Raw genomic sequence first — 25,226 nt, forward strand, 5'->3', positions numbered from 1 at the left:
CTCTTCTGAACATCATCATGCTCTACGATGGGATTTAAGAAATTATTTGTGAACTAAAACTACATAGTTAACAGTAGTCTTAATAATGAGATCCTGAGTAACTCAGGCAGAGAAAGCCTGAAATACTGATAAGATTATAACACTCCCTGAGGCAAGCAGAGAAGGGAACTGATGGGCTGCTCAGCCTTCCAGTCCCACCCCTGTGGAGGTCTTGGGAAACCCCCCACCTTACTGTATCCAATCAAAAAGCCAAGTTATAATGTCAAACCCTCAAGGTTAAATTTCCCCTATGTCATACCATCTTTGATGAATCCCTATTGGGATTAACCCGACACTGCATCCTGCTTCTGCCTCCTGATATCTTTCTCCTCCCCCCCCCCCACCTTGTGATTTTCTTCTTACCCACTCAGAGTGTCTTTCTCCTTATTACAGCTAACTAACTCTTTTAGGGTGTTAAACTCCTCTATGGATTTAACCCGGCAGTCCATGGCATTTCCACGTCATGGTGTCTTCCCTTTCTCTTGGCTAATTGTGAGTTCCACCGGGGAACTTGACTTTTCCATTGTTAATTGTCAAAAACCCCTTTCCTTACTAACTATATGCTTTCCCAAATCCATTTCATATTTACCACTTATTGTGTCTAATTTACTTCTTCATTTTGTCTATAACCTCTTCTCCTAAATAAAAGTGCCTTTTGGCAATGAGAAAGCCATTCTGAATTCTTCACATGTGAATTGCCATTGAACCCCATCATTTGGTGCCAAACCTCAACCTCATTTGGTTGAGGAGCTCCATTTGGACCCCAAACTCATCATTAATGTGGTACACCCCCCAAAAAAAGGAATAATCCACAATATATGGAATAAACCCAACCTACTCTGCCCCAGTTAGTAATTTGTAGTTTTGTATTCAGTTCTGCAAACAGTATGACCCAGAAGAGAATAACCAGGATGATTAGAAAAAGATCTTATGAGAATCTTGGGGTCATAGGGCAAGGGCAGGACCTCAAAATCCATTGAGTCAGACACCCTCATTTTACAAGTGAAGAACTGAAACTCTGGGAGGTTGTGATGCTCCCTCCTTCTCCCAGATCACACAGAAAGGCAAAGGTCAATTTAAGGAGATAGCAATGATTATCTTGGGAAAAAAGGGTCAGTGGAGAAAAGTGAGAATAGTTTTAAGTATTTGAAGGTTTCTCATGTTAAAAAACAAACAGGATCAGAGAGAAATAGAAGCAATGGGTAGTTGTAGAGAGACCAGTTTCAGGTCAGTGTAAGGGGGAAATTACTAAATTCAGAGCTGGCCAAAAATGGAATGGATTGGACATTGCATAGAAGGTCATTGATTCTCCCCCACCAAAAGCCTTCAACTGAAGGCTTCCTGACCACTTCATGACCAAAAACCAAAGAGTTTTTTGGAGGGGATGTCCCAGATAGAGGCCAGACTAGATGACCTCTGAAATTACCTTCTAATTCTGTGATTCTATGAACTCACTGAGGCAGCTAGATAGAGCAGTGGATAGAGTGGGGAAGACTCATTCTCCTGAGTTCAAGTGCCTCAGATATCTATGAGTTGTGTAAACTTGAACAAATCACTTAGCCCTATTTGCCTTCATTTCCTCGTCTGTAAAATGTCTTGGACAAGGAAATGGTAAACCATTGCAGGAATTTTGCTGAGAAAACTCCAAAAGGTTCACAAAAAGTGGGACATAATTCAAAAACAACTGTACCACAAAAGTTAACTCATCACTTTTCCTCATAATTAATTTCACTATTTTTGTCCATATCTTTAACCATATTTCCATTTATTTAGGTCTGGAATCTTTTTTTTTTTAATTCTCTCTCATCTTAGCAATTGTGAAGTCTGTATCTGCCCTCACCTCTTCATTCCACCACCTTAATCAACCAGCCACCAAGCATTTATTAAGCTCTGCTATAGCCCAGGCATTGTACTAGACACCAAGTATTCTAAGGCAAAAGAAAAACAATCTCTGCTTTCAAGGGCTGTTATTCTTCACATTCAAATCCTTACTTTTCCCTCCAAATATTCCATTATCCTCCTAATAGATTTGTCCACCTCTTCCACAGCACTGACCAAATAAGTTTACTATAATCCCATTACTGCTTTACTTAAAACAAATAAAACAAACACCCTTCGGTATCTTCCTACAGAATCCACATGTGACATTTGTCATGAACTTACTTCATGCTACTTTCTGTCATTTACTCCATTACTACCTAAATTGTGTCTTCTTTCTATTGCATTCTCTTGAATTCATCTCTCATCCCCATGCATTTGTACATTTTGTCCTATTTAAACCCTATTTAAATGCTCCCTCTTTCTCAAAATATCACTGTGTACTTTGTCTGAACTTTTCTTTTGAGTTTATCTTATTCAATTCAAAACAATAAACATATATTAAACACCTGTTGATGCTATGTGTCCAATATATATATATATATATACATACATACATGCATACTGCCAATGTCTGCCCTTTTTATAAAGGGTGGAATTTAGTGTTCCATCTTCCAGCCTTCCAACCAGAGGGGAGAGGAAGCTAAGGAATATGGAATCCAATGCTTGAGTTAGCTACATGGTAATGTAGAAAATGATCAACTTGTCCTAGAAAGGAGTGCCTTGTTCTGTAGACTTGAAATTAGGCAGAGCTACAGATGAAGAGTATAGTATCTTGTATCATTGTGTGTGTGTGTGTGTGTGTGTGTGTGTGTGTGTGTGTATTTTTCTTCCCTATATTTCCATTAATTAGAAAAAGAGTAAGGCTTGGATACATTTTGAATCCTCACCACCTAACACATTTAATATGTATTTAATCAATGTTTCTTGAATTAATTTGTACTGATAATGTTTCCTTAAATAACTGTTCTTTCTCATATAAAGCAATGATAAACCTGTTGTTACTTTGCTCTTATCAGACTCATCTGGAATTCAATTCTGGGTGCCCCAGATTAAGGATTTTAATAAGAAGGAAATGGAAATCAGGATAGTGAAGGTCCTTGAATACAAGAAATATAAAGACCAGTAGTTAAAAGATAGATATATTTAGCATGGAAAAAAAAAAAAGATTTATGGAGTACATGTTAGCTCATTGCAAATATTTGAAGGCTTTACTATAGTAGAGATAGTAAACTTTTTTTTTTCTTTTTTAAAAGTAATTTTATAATTATAACATTTTTTTGACAGTACAAATGCATAGGTAATTTTTTTTTTACATTATCCCTTGTACTGCCTTCTGTTCTGAATTTTTCCCCTCCTTCCCTCCACATCCTCCCCTAGATGGCAAGCATTCCCATACATATTAAATATCTTATAGTATATCCTAGGTACAACATATATGTGCAGAACCGAATTTTGTTGTTGTTGTTGCAAAGGAAGAATTGTATTCAGAAGGTAAAAATAATCTGGGAAGAAAAACAAAAAAAATGCTCACAATTTACACTCATTTCCCAGTGTTCCTTCTCTGGATGTAGCTGATTCTGTCCATCATTGATCAATTGGAATTGGATTAGCTCTTCTCTATGTTGAAGATATCCACTTCCATCAGAATACATCCTCGTACAGTATCATTGTTGAAGTGTATAATGATCTTCTGGTTCTGCTCGTTTCACTCAGCATCAGTTGATTTAAGTCTCTCCAAGCCTCTCTGTATTCCTCCTGTTGGTCATTTCTTACAGAACAATAATATTCCATAACCTTCATATACCATAATTTACCCAACCATTCTCCAATTGATGGACATCCATTCATTTTCCAGGTTCTAGCTACAACAAAAAGAGCTGCCACAAACATTTTGGCACCTGCAGGTCCCTTTCCCCTCTTTAGTATTTCCTTGGGATATAAGCCCAGGAGTAGCACTGCTGGATCAAAGGGTATGCACATTTTGATAACTTTTTGGGCATAATTCCAGATTGCTCTCCAGAATGGCTGGATTCTTTCACAGCTCCACCAACAATGCATCAGTGTCCCAGTTTTCCCACATCCCCTCCAACATTCATCGTTATTTGTTCCTGTCATCTTAGCCAATCTGACAGGTGTGTAGTGGTATCTCAGAGTTGTCTTAATTTGCATTTCTCTGATCAATAGTGATTTGGAACACTCTTTCAAATGAGTGGAAATAGTTTTAATTTCATCAAGAGATAGTAAACTTACTTTATTTAATCCCAGAGGGTAGAGCCCAGAACAGGAAAGTGAAATAGAGAAGAGACAGATTTGGGCCTAAATTTACTCTAAGATTCTATGAAATAATTTCTTATAAACTTGCTTTTCATCCTATAACTTTTCTATTTCTATTAATGTCATTAATGATACCACTTCCTAATAATTATAACTTTCCAAAAGTGGAATGGGTATCCTAAAGAGATAGATATTCCCCTTCCTTGGAAGTCCTCAGGAAATAGCTAAACAACCCAATTCCTTGCCAGATATGTGAGAATGAGGATTCCTTTCATGTGTGGTTTGGACTCACTTGAAAATAAGGTTCCTTCCAACTTTCAAATTCTATGATTGTGTGATTTATTTGAAGAATATTTTGATGAAAATGAAATGCTTGATTGGAGGTTCATTTTCTAAACTCTTAAAATATATGAACATTTATAAATAAAGGTTTTTTTAAAAGTCACTCTAATTAAGATTAAAGTAAGTACCTTTGGCAATAGTCTCATAGACTGAGTTGCTAACTAGCCACCACCATAATCAACATAATCGAAAGTATTTAACCTTTTCTCAGAGTGTGTTCCCATAGTGGATATTGTCCAAAGCAAACTGAATGGTCTTTGCTCCTTAGAAGTTTATCATCTAGCAGGGAAAAGGCAGTGGGAGGAGAAGGAAAGAACAATTATGTATTAAATGTCTACTCTGTGCCATCACTTTGCCAATATTATCTCATTTGATAGACAATCACCACCCTGAAGCAGATGTTATGGAATATATAGATTAAATAAGTGCATCCATAAAGTAAACAAGTTATATATTCATTCTCTACATAACCTTAAAATGATAATTATACTTAATGAGATAAGAAGTAAAGAGGGAATTCCCTAAATTCAAGTTAATCCATATCCCCTATGAAGCCTTTCACAGAAAGGTTAGAAAGAAATCATGTCCAGGATCTGGATAGAATGCTCATACCCAAGAAAAAATAAGGCAGTTTTCAAGACAACAGGACTAAAAAGAAAACTTAAACAGTCCTGACTATGGAGTTCTAGGTTTTATTTTACCTTCCTTACAATCAACATAGACTGAGAGCAGGGCTCATTTCTCTATGATTCCTATTTATCTTATCTGATTCACAGATTTCCCTCATATGTTAGTATGCAGTATATGGCACATTCATTGAAGAAGTCCAAAGTAGATGTTGTATATTTGAAATATGAACCTCACACTTTCTACTTTTCAAGATTTGTTTCAGTGAATTAGAATACCATTTCATTTCAGTGGGACTGTAATGTCAGAACTAATCTTGAATATATGAGATGCTATTGCCCACATTGAGCTTTAGCTATTTTTAATAGAGTAGAGATGAATCTCATATATCATTGCTGCCATCTTCTGGAAAGCTGTGTGTTTGACAAAACATATTGCCTTTTTCCCCAAAGCACTGTAAAAGTATCTATCCTTTTAATGTTTCCCATGACCATTCTTAGGGGTCTTAAGATGTTATTTGATTTTATCCCGTTCCTTAAACAGACTTTTAGAAGCTCCTAAAATAAACATAAATGAAACCTAATGAAATGCTGTCATAATATATGCTGGCATAACAAAGAAAACATCAATATAAAGGAACTCTTACTTTCAGTAGAGATAGTATTAGGGAAACATCAAACCTGGATTTAGAATAAGAGATTTGGATTCTAATCCCATCTCGAACCTCTGTGCTCTTGGGCAAACCATTTTTCATCTCTAATCTCATTTTTCTCATCTGTAAATAGAATGGGTTGCATTGCATTGCTTCTAAGGTATTTTTCAGCTCCAAATCTCCCATCTCATGAATTACTTCTAAAGATCAAAAACATCATTTTTAGAGAGCATAACTTGTTGATTCTGTTTGCTTCCTAACTTACACTACTCAGTGATTACTTGATTCTTCATTTCACATTGGAAGTGATTGGGTTTTTGTTTTTTTTTTTATTTCCCAAGATAGAACACCATTCCATGTTTCTTTAAATTCCATTTGGATTTGCCACACATTGGTTTGGAGAGACAGACAGATGCTAATTAAACAAAAATACAAACTAACTAAGGGCTCACAAAAGAACACACCAGAACATGTGTTCATGAGAATGTCAGTCTGCATGACCATATGAATGTTTATAAATATCTTGAGGGAATATTTAAGCCACACATAGACAATCCTAGCTTTTTTTCCCCCATAATTGATTCCTGGAAAGTACATAAGAGTGAAAGATGGTGAGAGACAAATCTTTTTTTCCTGTAACCTGTAGCTCCATCTTAGCCTATAGTTTACTTTGCCCCATTTTGCCACTTCTGTGTTAGAAAGCCCAATGTTCACAGAGTCTACATAGGATGGCAGAAATGACTTTGAATCAGCAACTGAAATGATTACTGAGTTGTCAAGAGTAAAATGATTCAACATGAGAAATGAAGATGATTTCATCAGTGGAAATGACATTGAAGAAGAAACATTACCATCTCCTTTATCACTGCACCCCATAGGGCCTTTCCCTCTGATATCCCTCCCCCTCACAGGTATTATCTCCCCCACTAAAATGTAAATTCCTTAAGATCCTGGACTGTCTCTTGGGGGGGAAGAGGGGTTGTTTGTTTGTTTGTTTAGCTGGATATTTATTTTTTTAAATAATAGCTTTTTATTTTCAAAATGCAGGGAAAGATAGTTTTCAACATTCATCTTTGCAAAACCTTATGTTCCAAAATTTTCTCCTTTTCTTCCCCATACCCTCATCCCCCAGACAATAAGCAATCCAGTATAGATTAAATATAAACAATTCTTCTGTATATATTTCCACATCTATCATGCTGTACAAGAAAAATCAGATCAAAAAGGAAAAAAATGAGAAAGAAAACAAAAAGCGAGCAAGCAACAACAAAAAAAGGTGAAAATACTCTGTTCTGATCCATATTTAGTCCCAATAGTCCTTTTTCTGGATGCAGATGGTTCTCTCCATCTCAAGTCTATTGGAATTGGCCTGAATCACCTCATTGATCACGGTTGATCATCACATAATCTCGTTATTGCTGTGTACAATGTTCTTTTGGTTCTACTCACTTCAGGCAGTATCAGTTCATGTAAGTCTCTCCAGGCCTCTCTGAAATCATCCTGCCAATTGTTTCTTATAGAACAACAATATTCTATAACATTCATGTACTTATTCAACCATTCCCCTCACTCAGTTTCCAGTTTCTTGCTACCACAAAAAAAAGGCTGCTACAGACATTTTTGCACATGTGGGTCTTTTTCCCTTATTTATGATCGTTTTGGGATACTTCTGGATCAAAGGGTTTGCACAGCTTGATAGCCATTTGGGAAGAGTTCCAAATTGCTTTCCAGAATGGTTGGATCAGTTCACAACTCCATCAACAATATATTAGTGAGGGACTGTCTCTTTGATCTGCATCCTCATCACTTAGCACAGTCCTGGTATGTGTTCAATAAAGGCTTTATTCATTCATTAATTCCAATAAAAATACCCTTTCTGGGTGATATTAAATGAACAAGAGACATAGCGCAAAATAGCAGAAAGAGCACTGGTTTTTGAGTCAAAAAAATTGAGTTCATGTAATGACTTTGGCAGGTCACTAGCAATGGCTCTGGATCTTAGTTCCCTGTCTGTAAAATGAGAATAATAATCTCTGAATTATTCACTTTACATGGTTGTCTGAAATATCAAATGTGGTCATTTATTTAAAGCAATTCAAAATTGTCATAAATATCAGACATCAGAAGACTTGTATGCAGAGTGAAGAGAATAAAACCAGGATTACAATTTACATTTTGATTATAATAATGTAAAGAAAACAAATTTTGAAGACTTCAGAACTCTGCTAAATGCAATGACTATCACAACTTCAGAAAATTATGATGATGTTTGTTTCCCACCTCCTGGCAAAGAAGAAATGGACTGGAAATACCGGATAAGGCATACATTTTCATATATGGCCAATTATTTGTTTGGTTTTCTTAGACTTCTTAGTTATAAAGGAAAGTTTCTATTGGAGGATATGATAGAGGCTGTAATTGGAAACATTTTTTTAAAATCCAGAAGAAAATAGAAATAAAAAAAAAAAAAGGAACACAAAGGAGCACAAGCAAGCAGAGCAGTTTTACTAATTCATGTTAAATTTAATAAACACTTAAACTGTTTCAAAACAGAAACATAAGTTTCATATACAGTCATCACTTCTATTTATCCCTGTTTATTGAGATATTCATGTTTGTTTATTGTCTCTCTCTTCCCAAACCATTGTTTGGCAAATTATTAGCATTTATTAATTTTATAATAAGAAAATTTTAATTAAAAAAAGAAAAAAATATTAGTCACAAGCTAAATAAATAGGAGCCATAATTAGTCATCCGAATAGATTGGTGAAGTTTTAGATGGCACAAAGCAAAGCTCACTTGTGAATACAAGCTCATTTAATTTAACAAGCAGTTTTCAAGCCTTTTTATATTCAAGGTCCCTATACTGGGCACACACATCATATAAATGGTTTCCATGAATTTCCTGACATAATGCTATTGCTGATGATAGTTAATATGAACAAGAATTTAGTGTCAACATTCCTTTCTGTCCTAAATACACCCACAAAAGTAGATTTCCACTACTTAGCAAGGACTCATTTCATTCAGTATTTTCACATCTCCAATACACAGGGTCTAACTTAAGAGTGTTGAAAAGTACATGGGATGTGGAGTCAAAGGATCCAGCTTCAAATCCTACTTTGTCACATGCTTCTGGATATGTCACAGGTTCTTTGGGCCTCAGTTTCCCCATTGGCAAAATAAAGAGACTGGATTAAATGTCCCTTCCACTTCTACATTCAAAAAAGATTACCTTTTATAGCACAACTCCAAATATGGTCCTACTTGCTAAATTCACTAAGAATTGTTTTATATTTGTAGACATAAATTCAGTTTTTAATTGATGTACAATGTGGCCAAGTTATAGATGGGATCAATTTCCATTGAAGACTTTTTACATTCAGAATAATGCATAGCTTATGGGTACAGATATTGTGTATCTGTAGATGGGTGGAGAGGGGGAGGGACTAATTTCTCACTCAGAAACTTTTGAAATCTAATCCTGAAACACAGGAGAAAAAGTTGGGGAAAAAAATGTGAAACATGGGTTTAGTATATAGCACTCATGTCATTTGTATTATTTAAGTTTAACTAATTCAAAGTTTTCATTAGCCCTAAAAGCAGATTCATAAAACAAAATGATAATGAAATATGAAAGTGGTTGTTAGTAAGTCGTTTCTGGCTCTCTGACCCATTTTACAATTTTTATGGCAAAGACACTGGAGTGGTTTTCTATTCCCTTCTCTAACTCATTTTGCAGATGAGGAAACTGAGGCAAATAGGAGTAAGTGACTCACTCAAGGTCACACAGCTAGTATGTGTCTGAGGCCAGATTTGAACCCATGGAGATTCTGATTCCAAGCCCAGTGCTCTATCTACTATGCCACCTGGCTGCCTATAAAATATGAATACTGCTTGAAAAATTAGTAATAACTTGGTCATCATTAGATCTTCATCTTTATATGATTGTAAATTAGGGTAATGATAGCCTAAATACTATTAAAAATTGGTATATTCATAAAACAACATGGGGATCTTTAATTTAAAAATGTGTACTTAATGAATTAACTCAGTTTTAATAAGTTTGCAATATCAGTTGTAATAGATGATTTTTTTGTAGAAGGTAAAATAATAAATAGGTTCATGTTAAGTCACTAAAATAGCTTAACTATAGAGTTACAATAATAGTTTGACTATTGGAGCTTCAGAGAGATAGACCATATGATCAATAATGATTGATCAGTTAAGCAACAGGTAAAAAGATGGATGAATAAAAAATAGAAGAAGGAAGAATTGATTAGGCATTTACTATGTGCTAGGTATAGCTGTGGCTATAATTTTGTTAGGGCACATCTTTTTGTGTTATTTCCTTATAGTCCATTCTCCATAGTACTAGTACAAAAGGAAATTTAATGTATTTGTGTCAGAGAAGGCCTATTTATTCTGACAAACTGATCAACCTCCAGAGTGTTCTTCTACCATGAAACTGATTTTATATCTCATCCACTAGCTAATAAGATGTGAAGAGTTTTCTCTGTCATATCAACAAATCAGACTTTCTTCCATCGAAAGCAGCCGTGTGAAATCACCTACAGAGTTATTCTCGGTGATTTGAAATATACTGTCCACATTCATTAAAAAGATGATGGTATATGAAAGCCTGATGAAGGCTTTGTAGAAACTCACACATTATCTGTAAGGCTCGTACCTAGAATGCCTTCAAGGGACTTACCTGGAACTTAGCTAGGAAAGTGGAGCTCAGACAGAATGCTCAGGGAAGAGAGTGGCCAGAGATCAGTGTCCTGGTAGTGATGGCCTGTGGGGAATGGGTTGGAGGTGAGGATGTGAAATCGCAATTTCACAATCTAAATCTTTATATCCCTTCAAATATGTCAAAATCTAACTCCATTAAATGTCAAAAGGAAAGACAATATGGAATAATAATGATAATAATAGCTAATATTACATAGGTAATCACAGGTAGATAAAGCCTTGTAAATAAAGAGCTAAGCTCAGTGTCAGAAGAAATTTTAAGGCCTACCTGTGACAGAAACGTTCTGGGTAACACTGGACAAATCACTTAACCTTTCAGTGCTCCCAGGCAAATTTCCAAGACTATAAATTGTAGAACAAGTGCATTAATAAAGGGAATTTCCTCACTAGGACTCAGATCTGACTAAGTTAAAAAACAAACTATCAAAGAAAAAGAAATACCATTATTTTTAGCTTTATAAAGTGGTATATGTGTGTTTGTGGAGCATGAAAGAGACAGAAACAGAGACAAAGACAGATAGACAGAAAGGGAGAGGGAGACAGGGAGGGAGAGAGGGAGAGAGAGAAAGAGGAGGACAGGGGAGAGGGAGGGATGGAGAGAGAGAAAGGGAAGAAGGGAGGGAAGGAGAGAGAGGAAGAAAAAGGAGAGAGGGAGAGAGAGGAGGAGGGGGAGAGGGAGGGAGGGAGAGAGAGGAAGAGAAGGAAAGAGAGAAGAAGAGAGGAAAAGAAGAAAGGGATAGGAGAGGGGGAGGAAGAGAGGGAGAGGAAGGAGAGGGGAAGGGAAGGAGATAATTTCTCCATGTCTGTGTTTCCTATTTGAATGAGAACTACTTGAAATCACGACAGTTTTTGACTTTCTTTGTATTCCAAGTTTTTAGCATAATGCCTGGAATATAATAAAATAACAACAATAACAACAGCAATAATGAAAATCAATAACATTTATATAGTGGTTTCAAGTTTGCAGAGCAAAAAAAAGTTTTCTCATTGGATCTTTACAACACTTCTGGAAGGTAGGTGCTATTATTATTATTATTATCCCCATTTTACATATGAGGAAACAATCAAACAGATCAAATGACTTGCTTAAGGTCACATGGCCTGTTGGATTTCAGGTGTGAGGAAGACCTAAATTCAATCCAGCCTCAGATATTTTCTGGTTTTATGACTCTGGGCAAATCATTTAATCTCTGCTTCATTCCCTCAATTGTAAAATGGGGCTAGTACCTACCTCTCAAGGCTGTTGTAAGCATTTGTAAAGTGCTTAGCACAGTACCTAGCACATAATAGCCACTACATAAAGTCTAGCTATCATGATTAAGTATATGAGGCTGGATTTGAAGCCAATTCTTCATTTCTCCACGTCCAGCACTTTTGTTTACTAGGCCTCTTCTAATGACTTAATAAATGATTATTGATTGCCTGTCTAACTGGTCCTCACATTAACCCTCTGAGGTTAGTGCTATTATCCCCATTTTACACCTGAGAATACACAAATATAAATATTTTCTCTCCACAAAATGATCCTAGAATATTAAAGCTAGAAGATACCACCTTTAATTTGAAGCCTTCCCCAATTCACACTCTTCCCCACCCCTGCTGTCAATCACACTCCATCCCAAACTGCCTTGTAATCATTTTGCCTGTATTATTAATATACTTGTACATGGTAACATTATCTCCCCATTAGAATGTAAACTCCTTGAGGTCAAGGATTTTTGCCTTTGTATTTCCCAAGTTTAACACAGTGCCTCATGCATAGTAAATTATAAGTAATTATTACTATCAATAAATGCTTGTTGATTATTTGATCCAATTCCATTCAATAATAATTAATTAAATGTGCTAAGTCCTAAGGCTATAGATACAAAACAAAATAAAAAGGCCCTGTTTTCAAAGAGCTTCCGTTCTTCCTGAGGGATTACACAAATATTTGCTAGTGTGAGGAAGAAGGAAGCATCCACAACTAAATAGTTCATGGACAGTTTATCATGGACCCTTGCACATGAACTAAGCCCGGAATGAAGCAGGGGGATTCTAAGAAGGGAAGAAAATGTATTCCAGACATGAGTCATTTAGTCCAACCTTTTTATGTATGTATATATAAAATTAAGGAAAGTGAAGGCCAGAGAGATTAATTGAATTGCCTTAGGCCACACAATGGCAGAGCCCCACTCCGTCTTGGAGTCTACTGCCCCCATTGATTTTCTATGTCTGCTAAAGTGGCATTTGCCTCCAGAACAAAATCTTATCTCTCTTCTCTGTGCTTAGTACACAGAGAGACTGGATGGATTTTCGAATCTGATTTTTAAGAAGAAACTAAGTGGGACCACATCTGGAGCAATGTGTTCAGTTCTAGCCATTACTTTAAAAGGAAGAACACCCATAAACTGAAGCGTTTCTGAGCCCTGAGATCATTCCTGAGCAGGATCAGTTAATGACATGGAGAAGGAAGTGGAGAAGGAAGGCACATTCTGGCTGTCTGAGTATTGGTAGGCCTTTCACATGAAAGGTTTACATTGAAAACTAGCAAGAATGTTTGGGGTTGCAGAGTAGCAAATTGGGCTTGATTTAAGGGAAAACTTCCTAACAATTAAAACTATCCATGAGTGGAATAATGAGATCCCAAGGGAGTCTCTGAGTCTCACAAGCTTTATGACTGCTTCTCAGGTATTCAATCATTTCCAGCTCCAAGAGTCTTTTTGGGAAAATGCAAAAATATATTCATGTTGGTTATTGTGAGGATCTCCATTAGATTGCAAGCTCTTTGAAAACAAGGTCTATCTTTTGCCTCTTTTTGTATTCCCAGCACTTAGTACACTTCCTGGCATGTAGTAGATCCTTCATAAAACTGTATTGAATTAAAATAATATTTGTAAAGCATTAAGCATAATGGCTAGTTCATGGAAGATATTATCTAAATGCTAGCTATTATAATTATCCTAATAATTCTTATTATTGTGTGGCAGGAGAAAAAGTCCTAGCCCATATATATATATATATATATATATATGTTTATTCTTTCCACAGTTGAGCAAGCTAGTGTTATGTTTATATTTATTTCTGCTTTTGTTTTGTTTTCAAGTTGTTTCTTTTTTTTTTAAGACAATTTTAAGATGCTTTTATTTTGACATCACAGTGATTTCAAGATATAACTCCTCACTCTTATACCCTAGTATTAAATAACTCTTAACAAAATCACGTTAACTAAGACAAACAATACAGTAACCTTGTCTTGCAGAGACAGCAAACTTTCTGGATTGACATGTCCTACTTCCTTGAAAAGAAAAAAAGGATGTTTCATTATATGGGCTCATAAACCAATGTTGGTCATTGTATTTCCTCCAAATTACCATGCATCATTTCATACAAATTTTTTCCATATTTCTATTTGTTCCTTATATTCAGTTTTTCTAAGGATTGTATATTAATTTCCAAGGATGATTTCAAGAGTAATTGTGACTTAGCCAAATCCACAGAAGCTCCCTGCTCTACTATGTGTAATGGGAACAAAACCCAAAAGTCTCTGTGTCTGAACCTTTTCTTTTCCCTGAGTTATTAAGTCTATCTTCTAGTTAAGTTGCGGAGCCCAGATGATCAGATGGTAGCTATCACCAACAGGAAATGGTTGCCAAAGTAGCTAAATTCATTTCCAGTGTTTATATATATATATATATATTATATATACATATATATATATACATATATATATATATATATATTTATATATATATATAATATATAAATATATATAAACATAAATAATATAATAAAAATAAATAAATATATATGATATATATATATATATATATATATATATATGAAACCTATATCTCCTTAGTATCTTAGGGAGGGGAGAGGGAAAAAAAGGAAGGAAGAAAATTTAGAACTCAAGTTTTTTTTGGGTTTTTTTTTAAAGAATATTAAAATCTGTCTTTACATGTAATTGGAAAGAATAAAATGCTATTCAAAAAAAACAAAAAAAAAACAAAAAAAACACATTTCCAGTTCTTTTACTAGTCATACCTATAAAACCCAGCTAATAAAGTATTTCCCGGAGAGATCCAGATTCCCCCTTATATGAGAATGTTTTTTAGGTGTGATCATTGTCCCAGCTCTGCCACTAACTAGCCAAACAACTTTGGCCAAGTGACTTCTTGGTCTTTGCTTATTTTCCACTTATTTATGCTTGACTCTGTTAAGAGACCATGTAGCATGGTAACTAGAAAACTGGCCCTGGTGTCAGGAAGCCGGGATTCAAATTCTGTCTCATATCTCTTGGCTAAGTGACCCAGACAAGTCATTAACCCTGTTTGCCTCAGTTTCCTCATTGTTCAAATGAGCTGGAGAAGGAAATGACAAAACACTTCAGTATCTTTACCAAGAAAATCCCAAATGGGTTCATGAATAGTCAGATGTGACTGAAAAAATAATTGAACAACAACAAAATATAGTTTACTTGGAATCCTAGAATCATAGATCCAGAGCTAGTAAAGATCCAAGGGGCATATAGTCCAGCCCTCCCATTTTGTAGGTGAGGAAACTAAGACCAAAAGAGATTGAGAGATTTGTCTAAGGTCACATGGGGAGGCAAATGGCAGAGATGAGATTCGAACCCAAGTCAGTTTACTCCAGAGACTGTAGACTTTCCACTTGGCTTCACTGCCAAAGAATAAATCTGGAATAAAATAGTATCTAGAAGAGTGACTTGTATCTAACATAGTGTCTAGAAGAGTATCCATTGTGGTGGTAGCAGGAGGACAATAAATTGACAAGTCTTATAACCCAAGACAAACACCAAGCATCTCTCTAATAAAGGTATATATTATATTTCAGTTTGTCTTCTGCCGTGATTGTAAAGAAGAGTACCATGAAGGGGAATGCAGCACCTTCTTTGAAGCTTCAGGATCATCAGCCCAGGTATACTGAATGAATGAATGAATGAATGAATGAATGAAAAAATTTAAAAGCATTATTAAGTACTTAGTATTTTACTTTAAATACTTAAATAGTTCCTTAGTGTTAAGGTATTAAATATTTAGTATTAAGTGTCTAGGTACTTAAGTACATGTTAAATTTAAAAGCATTATTAAGTCCTTAGAATTTATTAAGTACTTTGTATCCAGTATTTAGTATTTAATTGTTTAGAGACTTACTTGCTTAGTTTTTAAGTATTTTAGGTACTTAAGTACTTACTAAATACTGATCCCTGAAACAGATACAGGCAAGCAACAGAGTCCCTGCCTCAAATATCTTACATTTTAATGAAGGAAAAACACACAGAAAAAGGAGTGATAGCTAAAAAGAAGTGTTTTGGATATTAGAGGTCATTGGGATGGTGATTGGAGTTTTGGGCAATTAATTGTTATGTGATTTCCAGGAATAGTAATGTTGGTTAGATTGCAGTTCTCAGAAAGAGGATTGATTATCTTATATTAATATTCTCAAGCAGGCTTCAAAAGCCTGGCTAACTGTAGTAGGAGTGTTAGCAAATCATTGGAGATACCAAGTCCAAAATAATTGTTTGATGACGGTTAGGAACAACTAGAAGCTACATGAATGGCTTGTATTGGTCTCTTCCTACTCAGTCTTCCCCAGGAATCCCTCCCCATTCCAGCAATGGCAAGAAGTTACAAAATCAGAATCAGCTGTTTTGTATTCTAATGCTACAAGATAACCTACAGTGGTATAAAACAACCTATAGAATTTTATTTGTTTGGGGAGCATAGGGAAAAAGACTATTGGACACTAGGAGATAGGGCAGAAGTCTGGAGAGAAGAAGGGGATAAGTGGAGTAGGGGAAGAAAAGAGAATTAGTTTGAGACTCACTGAATTAAAGTAATTTAAACTCTGGTTCCAGTTTCATAAGAATATCCTTTCCTTAGACTCTGACAAAAATTATTCATGCTTGTGAATGACAGAGAAAGTCTGTAAAAAGGATGAACACTTGAGAAATTTATAAATTGCACTTCTTGTTAGTTTATTAACAAAGACCTTCTTATCTTGATTAATACTTTTAGATAATGAAAGTGTTGATTGAAACTCATAATAAAAAGCAAGACTTATGGAACTGAAAATGCATTTGCATTTCCTAATTATTTTTAATTATGGAAAAATATTTTTCTTAAGTAAACCCAACTCGATATAAGAAAAAGAAGTTTAGATTTGTAGTCAGAGCATCTTAGTTTAAATCTTAGCTCTGTGAACTCCTCAACAAAATTGTTAACCTTCCTTGGGCCTCAGGTTTTTCTTCTGTAAATTGAGGGGATTGATATAGTTGTGGCCACATAATCACAGCACTTCAACTTTAGAACCATCTGCCATTGTCTTTAATCTAAATAGGAAGCGAAGAAAGTTTCCAAACAAGGTTCATACTAAGAAAACTGACCATATATCTATCAAGGGTAAAGGATCCAGGAAGCAACTTACAAACAACTGCTCACAAATTTGAGACTTCCACTATTTGGGTCAAGAAAGTTGGCTTCTAGGGGCCCTATCCTATGGCTTTCTGTGAAATTAAATATCACAAGTTCAGTGGATTTCTGATTCATCAACTTCCCTACCAAAGTCTGGTACAAAAATCACTCAGGACTTCAAAAGACATCTGTAATTTCCTAGTGCTGCTGTTAGTGTTTTCAGAAGGCTTTTCATGACAAATGGGTCACATTCATGCCAAAAATTTCCAGCTAGCATGCTTCATTCATGAAAGGCATACTTAAACTCCCTCTGCTGGAAAACATTTGTTATCTTAAAAACCGAAAAGGGAGAAAAATCCTCTTCTTTTTTTTTTTATTAGTAGTTCTGAATGTCAGATTCAGCCTTCCTCCTCTTCTTCCCCTCATCATAAGATCAAAAGATACTTATATAATTACAGGAAGAAAAAATGTTTTAAAAAGAAGATAAAGATGAAGACAAAGAAAAAGATGATAATGAAGACAAAAAAGGCTATGAAAAGGAAGGAGGACGAGAAGGAGAATTATGGGAAATTATTTGGAATCATTCAAAAAAAGCAATAACATTTATCTCAATAATACTACTCTTAGTCATACACTTTCAAGGAGGTCAAAGACAAAGAGATCATCTTTTATACAAATTGTCCCCAGAATCTCAGTGCAATATTAATTGAGCTTAGAATTTACATGGCATATGAAGGTAATGGAAAAGAGTTGTACTGTAAGAAATGACATATAGGAAATATGTTTCAAAGATTTTGAGTGATTGCATATGTATCAGATTGCTTACTCTGTTGAGGAGGGGAGAGTTAAAAGAGGGAAGGAAAAATTTGGAACTCAAAATCTTCAAAAATGAATGATAAAAGTTATCTTTATATGTGATTGGAAAAATATAATGCTATTTTTTTAAAAAATTAAGAAAGAAAGAAATGACATGTACAAAAAGTAAAGAGACCTGGAAAACCATGTGAACTAATTCAAATCATTAAAAAAAAAAAAAAAGCAGAACCAAGAGACCCATTCATATAATTCATGCAATGATATGAAAGAAAACACTAAGAGACATCAGAATTCAGATTAATATGTAACAGTGATGATCAAGGAAACCCCTGGTTCCTGCACCACAGGAAATACTTAGGATGCAAAAGACTCACAGGCATGAATTACGTACAGAAAACAAAACATCTCAAATTGCCCATTGTGCTCATCACACTCCCCTTGGAAGGTAAAGACAACTCTGTGGGATTGCTCAACAAATACTTCATATTTACCTGGGATCTACACACCAGAACAACTTGTAAGATCAGTACCTCCTGGCTAGCTGGGCTGCAGGATGCTCTTAGCAGTGAGCAGTCTTCTCCTCCAAGCAGTTTGTTTTATAGAAATCAGCTCCCAAAGGTAGATTATACCTGGTTTAAGAACTAAATATCTTTTGTACTCATGAGGTAGGCAGCAAAACTAGAAATAACCATTTCTTAGAATCTCTAGTTGCTGTCCTATTCTCACAGAAGGAAATTATATGGCAGAAGATTCGTATCTAAGGATTCAGCTCACCAATCCATCTATGCTGCTGGAGGAGGGAAACGGGAAAGAGAGAAGAAAATCTGTGTGCTGTCCTCCTAACCCCCACACCCCTATGCCTACCACTCAATCTTCTACAAGTCACCAGAAGAAAAGGAGCCCTCAAAGAAGAAATGGAGTTTACACAAGTATTTTTTTAAATAAAGAACTTTTCCCCCAAGAATCGATCCCTATCCTGATGCTCAGGCACTTTTGTCATCTTCATGGAAACTCCCCAATCACTGGAAACCAATCAAGAATTGCTTTTATCAACTCAACCAAGAACTAAAATGTGTGTGTGCCCTGAGCCATCTGCAAATCATGGGTTTCCCTGATCACCTTAAGCTTAGCCTTGAGACCATCAGAAAGATGATGAAACATTGTTCCCTATTCTTGGTGTAGAAGCAAAAAGTTACATAATCCATAAGTCATATCTGATAGGTTGGTTTATTTTCTTTAAATGTTTTGGGGTTTGTTTTTTTGTATCATAAGTGAGGATCTTCTTGGAGGAGGTGAAGTTGGAGGAAGTTATTGAAAAACAATGAGGACATTAAAGACTTTTTTTTAAAGGACAACAGAATCACAGTCAAGAATCCATTTTCAACTGTGTGAGAAGTTTGAATATAAACACGAGGACATATTATCATCAAAATTTTCAGAGAACAAATTTCAGTACTAATTTTAAGAGTTATTATAAAGACAGCTGTTACTTGTAGATCAAATTATTTGTAAATTAAATGAGGTAAATTGAAAAAAATTTTTGTTAAGCAGTTATCACAGTGCTTCGCACTATACATAAATATATAAATGTTTATTCCATTCTACTTCCCTTCCTTGTTATTATTTTTTAAATATTTATTTAATTTAATTTAAATATTTAATTCAAAGTATTATTTTCAATTTCAAATTCTGTCACTTCTTTTACTTCTCTCCCTCACCCACTGAGAAGGCGAGAAATACAATATCCCATTTTATTTATGAAATCATGCAAAACATTATAGCCAAATTGTGGGGGGAAGACATGAAACTTCTTTATTAATTTTTAAGTAAGCAAATTCTCATTGAGAGCTCCCTCTTTTCCCTTTTGCAAAGATGGAGTTGAATTAGACTATCTATGTAGCCCTTTCCATGACACATATAAGAGTAAAACTTGCTCACTGCTGTTGACTGCATGAGTTCAGCCTTTAAGATGACCAAACTAATGCCATTTAGTTATGCAGACTAGTCATGCAGAAATGCATGCTGAAATGGTCATGCAGACTCCAAAAAATTTATATTTGAGTTCTTTTAGGAATTGCCTGTCAATAAAGAAATTGCTCTTAAAACAGACCTTTTAGGGAATGTGTTTATCTAATACTAGCATACTGAAAATTTTAATATATATGGGCCTCTCACCTTTGGCTGATAAGAAATCATGAGGTATCAGACTAAATTATCATTTTCATAGCTACTTGTATTCATTCTGTCTTTGCTCAACATAATCTTGTTGATTATGTGTTGTCTATGGATTTTTAGATCCTGGGAAGTTTGAAACCTCGTGCTCCATTACTCTTGTTGGTCCAGGATTATATAGGCATATAGAAATCTAGGAAAAGTAGGTCATTTGCCTTTTATTTAGTGCCTCCTTTTGATCAGTCAGTCAGGCACTGTGCTAAATTTTGAGGATACAAAGAGAAAAAAAAGTTCTTAATCTAATCAAGGAAACAAGATGCATACATTAGATACAAACAGGAAAAACTGGGAGAGATCTCTGAGGATTGTTGTTCAGTCCTGTCTGATCCCTCCATAAGATCTCCACTTGGGGTTTTCATGGCGAAGCCATTAGAGTGGTTTTTTACTCCCTTCTCCACCTTGTTTTACAAATGGGGAAACTGAGGCACACAGGGTTAAGTGACTATCCTAGCTAGTAAGTGCCCTAAGCCAGATATGCACTCAGAAAGATGAGTCTTAACTTTAATCTTGGTATTCCATCCACTGAACCATTAGCTGCCAGCTCTGAGGAAATGCATCAAGATTAAAGTGGGTTAGAAAAAATTTCTTGCAGAAGGTAGACTTCAGCTGGGGCTTAAAGGGAGCCATGGAAGCTGAGGAGAAGAGGAAAAATTCCTGGCATTGGGGGACAGCCAGTGAAAACTGTCTGAGTTGTACTGGAAGTGTCCCTAGATAATAGAGTACATGGTCTGGAATTGGGTTTATGAAGATTAGAAAGGTGAGTAGGAATCAGATCATGAAGGATTTAAAAAGCCAAACAAAAGATTTTATATTTAAATCTGGGAGGTAATAAATAGGGGAATAAGGCTGATTTTTTTTTTTTTTTTTTTAGTCACTATGTTATAGAAGTGAAGAAAAACCTTGTTTAAAACTTTGATTATGTAATAAATCAACAGCATAGCCTATGTGCTAGAGAGCTGAAAGAATGGAAAAGTGATTTCAACCTTGGTTAGTCAGTTAAGGAAGGTTTGACAAAGGAGAGAATGGGAGTTGAGGCTTCCAAACACCACATGTTTTCCTCAACCTAGATTTTCTGGCTACAAGTTTATAGGATCTGCTTCTAATTCTGTCTGAACAGCCGTAGGTACTTGAAGCCTGTCTGGGTGACTATCTCCTGAGAGAAAAGGGGAATCATTTGTCTTTTTTTTTTCCTGTCATTCCCTCTCAAGCTAATAACATAAAGTTAATTTGCCAGGGGTTCCATATTTCAACCAGTAGTATCCCCTGGGATTCGGGAATGAGAAAGCAGGAAATCAGCTTTATCAAACTAATTCTAACCTTAGGAGATCTAATGCAGTTTAGTAAGAGGACCCAAGATTTGAGATGTTTTATATTCCCTCTAAGACCCCCCCCCAGTTTCTTAATTTGTGGATTGTGAGGTGTTGTAACTGAATTAGGAATATACACTTAGGATTTATTATCAGTAATATGTACTTATTTTATTGTGTACCTGGTTGTATACCTATATACTAGGGGGTCACATAAAAATTTCTCAGGCAAAAAGGGATAGTGAATGGAAAAAGTTTAAGAAGCCCTCCTCTAAGCCACTTTTGATGCTCTCTGTAGCTATGGGGGCACATCTTCATTCAACTGAGCTCTTTAAAGGAAAAGTACTAAAACAGTCTTGTAAATAAATAAGAGCCTCCCCCGGACCTCAGAGCCTTGTCTATGTCCCCTTCTGTTCTGAAACTTTCTCATACTAACAAAGCCCCTCATTAGCCCTCTTCTCTTTTTTTCCTTTCGATTCTATCCACTTATAAGGCTTCCCCTCCTTTTAGTAATTCCTGACTACTCTCTACTGGTCCTCCCTTTTAATACTGATCTATTTCAATTCTTTGATATCACAGAGCCCAGGCAAGGAAACCTCATTCCTCCTGGGACCCAATCAGCTTTTCAAATCACTTAGACTATTTGACCAAAAGCTTAATGCACTTTGTGATTAATGCTGTAATTTTTTAAAGGCAAACGAAGAAATTGGTTTAAAATGGGTTTAAAAAATTGGACAAGCTTTAAGTTGAAACTGCAAGGAGTCTGGGAATTCAGTGACAGAAGATCAATCCATCACAGACTAAGAGTCCAATTCCATGTGGTTATACTTGCTCTAGCCAGTAAGTCTTCATCCCCACAGTTTGATTCCTTGCATGTATTCTGTCTTGTGTTTTTTTTCTAGTAAGTAAACACTTGCTCTTATAATTCCAAATAAAATAGATTCATCCTCCTACCAGACCTAAGGACAAAGTGTGCCTCTCTCAATTTAATAGATGAGTAAAACTAAACCCATATACATAATGGCTCAAGGGATTATGATATTCTTTGGCAATCCATTCATTTGAAAAACATTGGGTTAGTGCTCATTATGTGCACAGCACTGTCTTAGGTGCTGGGGACACATATGCACATACAACAAAAGTCTCCCAAGGGGCTTATAGCAGAGGTTATGTAATTAAATGGCTAATATTATGAAGGAGGGTGAGATAAGCAGAAAAAAGAAAACCTAGCAAAGTATTTAGGGAAATCTGAACAGGGAGAGATATCCACTTCACATAAAGCGAACTGGAGAAGATTTCTGGTGGTTTTGGTGACTCAACCTTGAAAGATAAGAGAGCTATCACTGAATGGAAGGAATAGTCTCATTTATTCCAGATATGAAAGATAGCATGAGCAGAGGCATGGAGAAGGAAGAAGATGGAAAGAAAAAGAAAAGTCATTAAATTTAGCTAGAATTAGATTAGACCAGGCTCGACAGCTAAGTTGGAAGAAGCACTTTACAAACTATAAAGTATTCTATAAATATGAATTATACCAATAATAGCTATTAGTAAGCAGTCGTAGCAGCAGCAACAATAGTGTAGTGGTCACAGTAGCGGTAGCAGATGGTAGTAGTAATAGTGATAGTGATAGATTAGTAGTAGGGGTAGTGGAGTAGCAACAGCAGTAGCTGCAGAAATATCCGGGTAGTAAAATAGTAGTACTGGTGGTGGTGGTAAGGCTGATGCTAATGGTGTTAATAGTAGTGGAAGCAGTAGTAATAGTAGGGAAAGCTAGATGGAACGGTGGATAGAGTACCAGCTCTGGAGTTCAAGTCCAGCTTCACACACTTAGTAGTTCCTAGCAGTGTGACCCTGGGCAAGTCATTTAACCCCAATTGCCTTAGCCAAAAAAAAACAAAGAAACAAAAAAAAAACAAAACAGAAGAAGTGATAGTAATAATAGTAATAGTAGTAGATCAGTAGTAGTGGTAATAGTAGTAACAGCAGTAGCACTAGGAGTAATAGTAGTAGTAGAAATAATATAGTAAGTAATAATAGCTATATAACTGATAATTTTTAAATGAACAGAGGAGGAGGAAGAAACATTGATTTTGTATTCAGAAGATATGTGGTCAAGTTTTAGCTCTCCCAAAACCTACCTATGATGCTATGGACAAATCATTCAACTTCTCTGGGACTCAGTTATCTTTACTTAAACATTTCTAGATCCTATGGTTTTACCACCCGTATTTTCTTCTCCATGGGCAGGCTATAATCCTTTAGTTTCTGGTGATAACTCTGCCTGTGTTCATGTTTTAAGCAAGTCACCAAGAAAAGGCAGACCAAGTTCTGGTATTTGGAGTCAAAAGACCTGGGTTGAAATTCTGCCTTTTGTTACCCCGGGGGAATCTACCTGACTTTTCTGGGTCTTCATTCCATTATGTGAACAATGAGAGAGTAGGTTGGACTAGATCAAAATAGTGGTACCTTCTTGCATTAAACCTAGGATCATTTGAACTCAAGATGATTTTTAAGAGATTCTGTAATTTAAAAGTTAATCACTAATTATGACCCTCTACACACTCATCTAGGCTAATTCTATGCAGAAGGTTTCAAATTTGGTTGGACCTTCTTAAATTTGTGTTTCATTTAAATATTCTTTAAAAACCCATGGTAAAAGTTATACATATATATGCCCTAAGAAGGAATTATGGTGAGATATGTATTATTTTATTATTATTTGGGTATAATGATGCTTGTATATAGATGACTATCATGGGAAATTGAAAACAGCACATGTGTATGTTATTATGGACACTTATTATTTCCTCATTTATTTGGAGGGGTTAAATGTCTGAAGATGGATTTTAACTTAGTTCCTTCTGACTCTGGGATTGGTACTCTATCCACTATGCCATCTAACGGCCCTGGACATTTCTTTAGACAAGTAAAACTATTCCATTAGACAATTTGAGGTCATTTTCCTTCTGTTCTACTTACTTGAAACAGGTTCTTGTCATGTCATTGAGGAAAGGAAATGTACAGCATTTCTAATACTAGTCGTTTAGCTCTTTTAAAAAACTATCCTCTGGAGGCAGCTAGGTGGCGCAGTGGATAGAGCACTAACCCTGAATTCAGGAGGACCCGAGTTCAAATTTGGTCTCAGACACTTAACACTTCCTAGCTGTGTGACCCTGGCAAGTCACTTAACCCCATCTGCCTCAGGAAAAAAAAAAAAAAAAAACTATCCTCACTCCTACATCATGCCTTTCCCTCCAAACACATCATCATCACTCTCCCATCTAAAACTCCAAACACATGTCATTCTTTCCATAACTTGCTTTATGACCCAGGAAAGACATAGAATCACTGAAGTAGGATAGGAAAAAAGAGTGAAGTGAACACATTGGAATTCACTGTTCATCTATGTAAGGAAATGATACCTGTTGATTAAAATGACGCTCTGATACTCTGCAAATTCAACTCGATTCAGTAATATTTATTAAATGCCCACTGTGTGCATGATCCTCAATAAAGTGTTGGTGATACAAAGACAGAAGCATAATAGTCTTTGTCCTCAAGAAGCTTGAGGGATATAACATAGATACAGATAAATAAATACAAGATTTGACTACTGACTGGAGGAAATCAAGGAAGGCTTCATGGAGTAAGTGACACTTCAATTGAGCATTAGATCAAGATTCAAAATTGAGAAGACAATGTATTCCAAATATTAGGATGGCTTGTACAAATGCTTGGAGGTAGGAGGCAGAATTTGGGAAACAGCTGGTACGATAATTTGTCTGGAATGTGAGTATTTTAGAAGACATTAAAATAAATTAAGGTTAGATCTGGAGACAGATTGAGAAGGCAATAAATTCCAGAAATTTGTATTTTGTTTTA

General features: G+C 35.6%; 1 protein-coding gene across 1 annotated transcript in view; it reads left to right on the plus strand.

Annotated features, from left to right (window-relative positions):
- Positions 1-25,226, plus strand: part of PRKN (parkin RBR E3 ubiquitin protein ligase) — a 1,861,641-nt gene that overhangs the window by 1,808,488 nt on the left and 27,927 nt on the right. The window contains 1 exon segment of the mRNA XM_074309364.1: positions 15,407-15,490. Coding sequence (XP_074165465.1) covers positions 15,407-15,490 — 84 coding nt within the window.

Source organism: Sminthopsis crassicaudata, chromosome 4 (genome assembly GCF_048593235.1).
Source record: "Sminthopsis crassicaudata isolate SCR6 chromosome 4, ASM4859323v1, whole genome shotgun sequence".
NCBI lineage: Eukaryota > Metazoa > Chordata > Mammalia > Dasyuromorphia > Dasyuridae > Sminthopsis > Sminthopsis crassicaudata.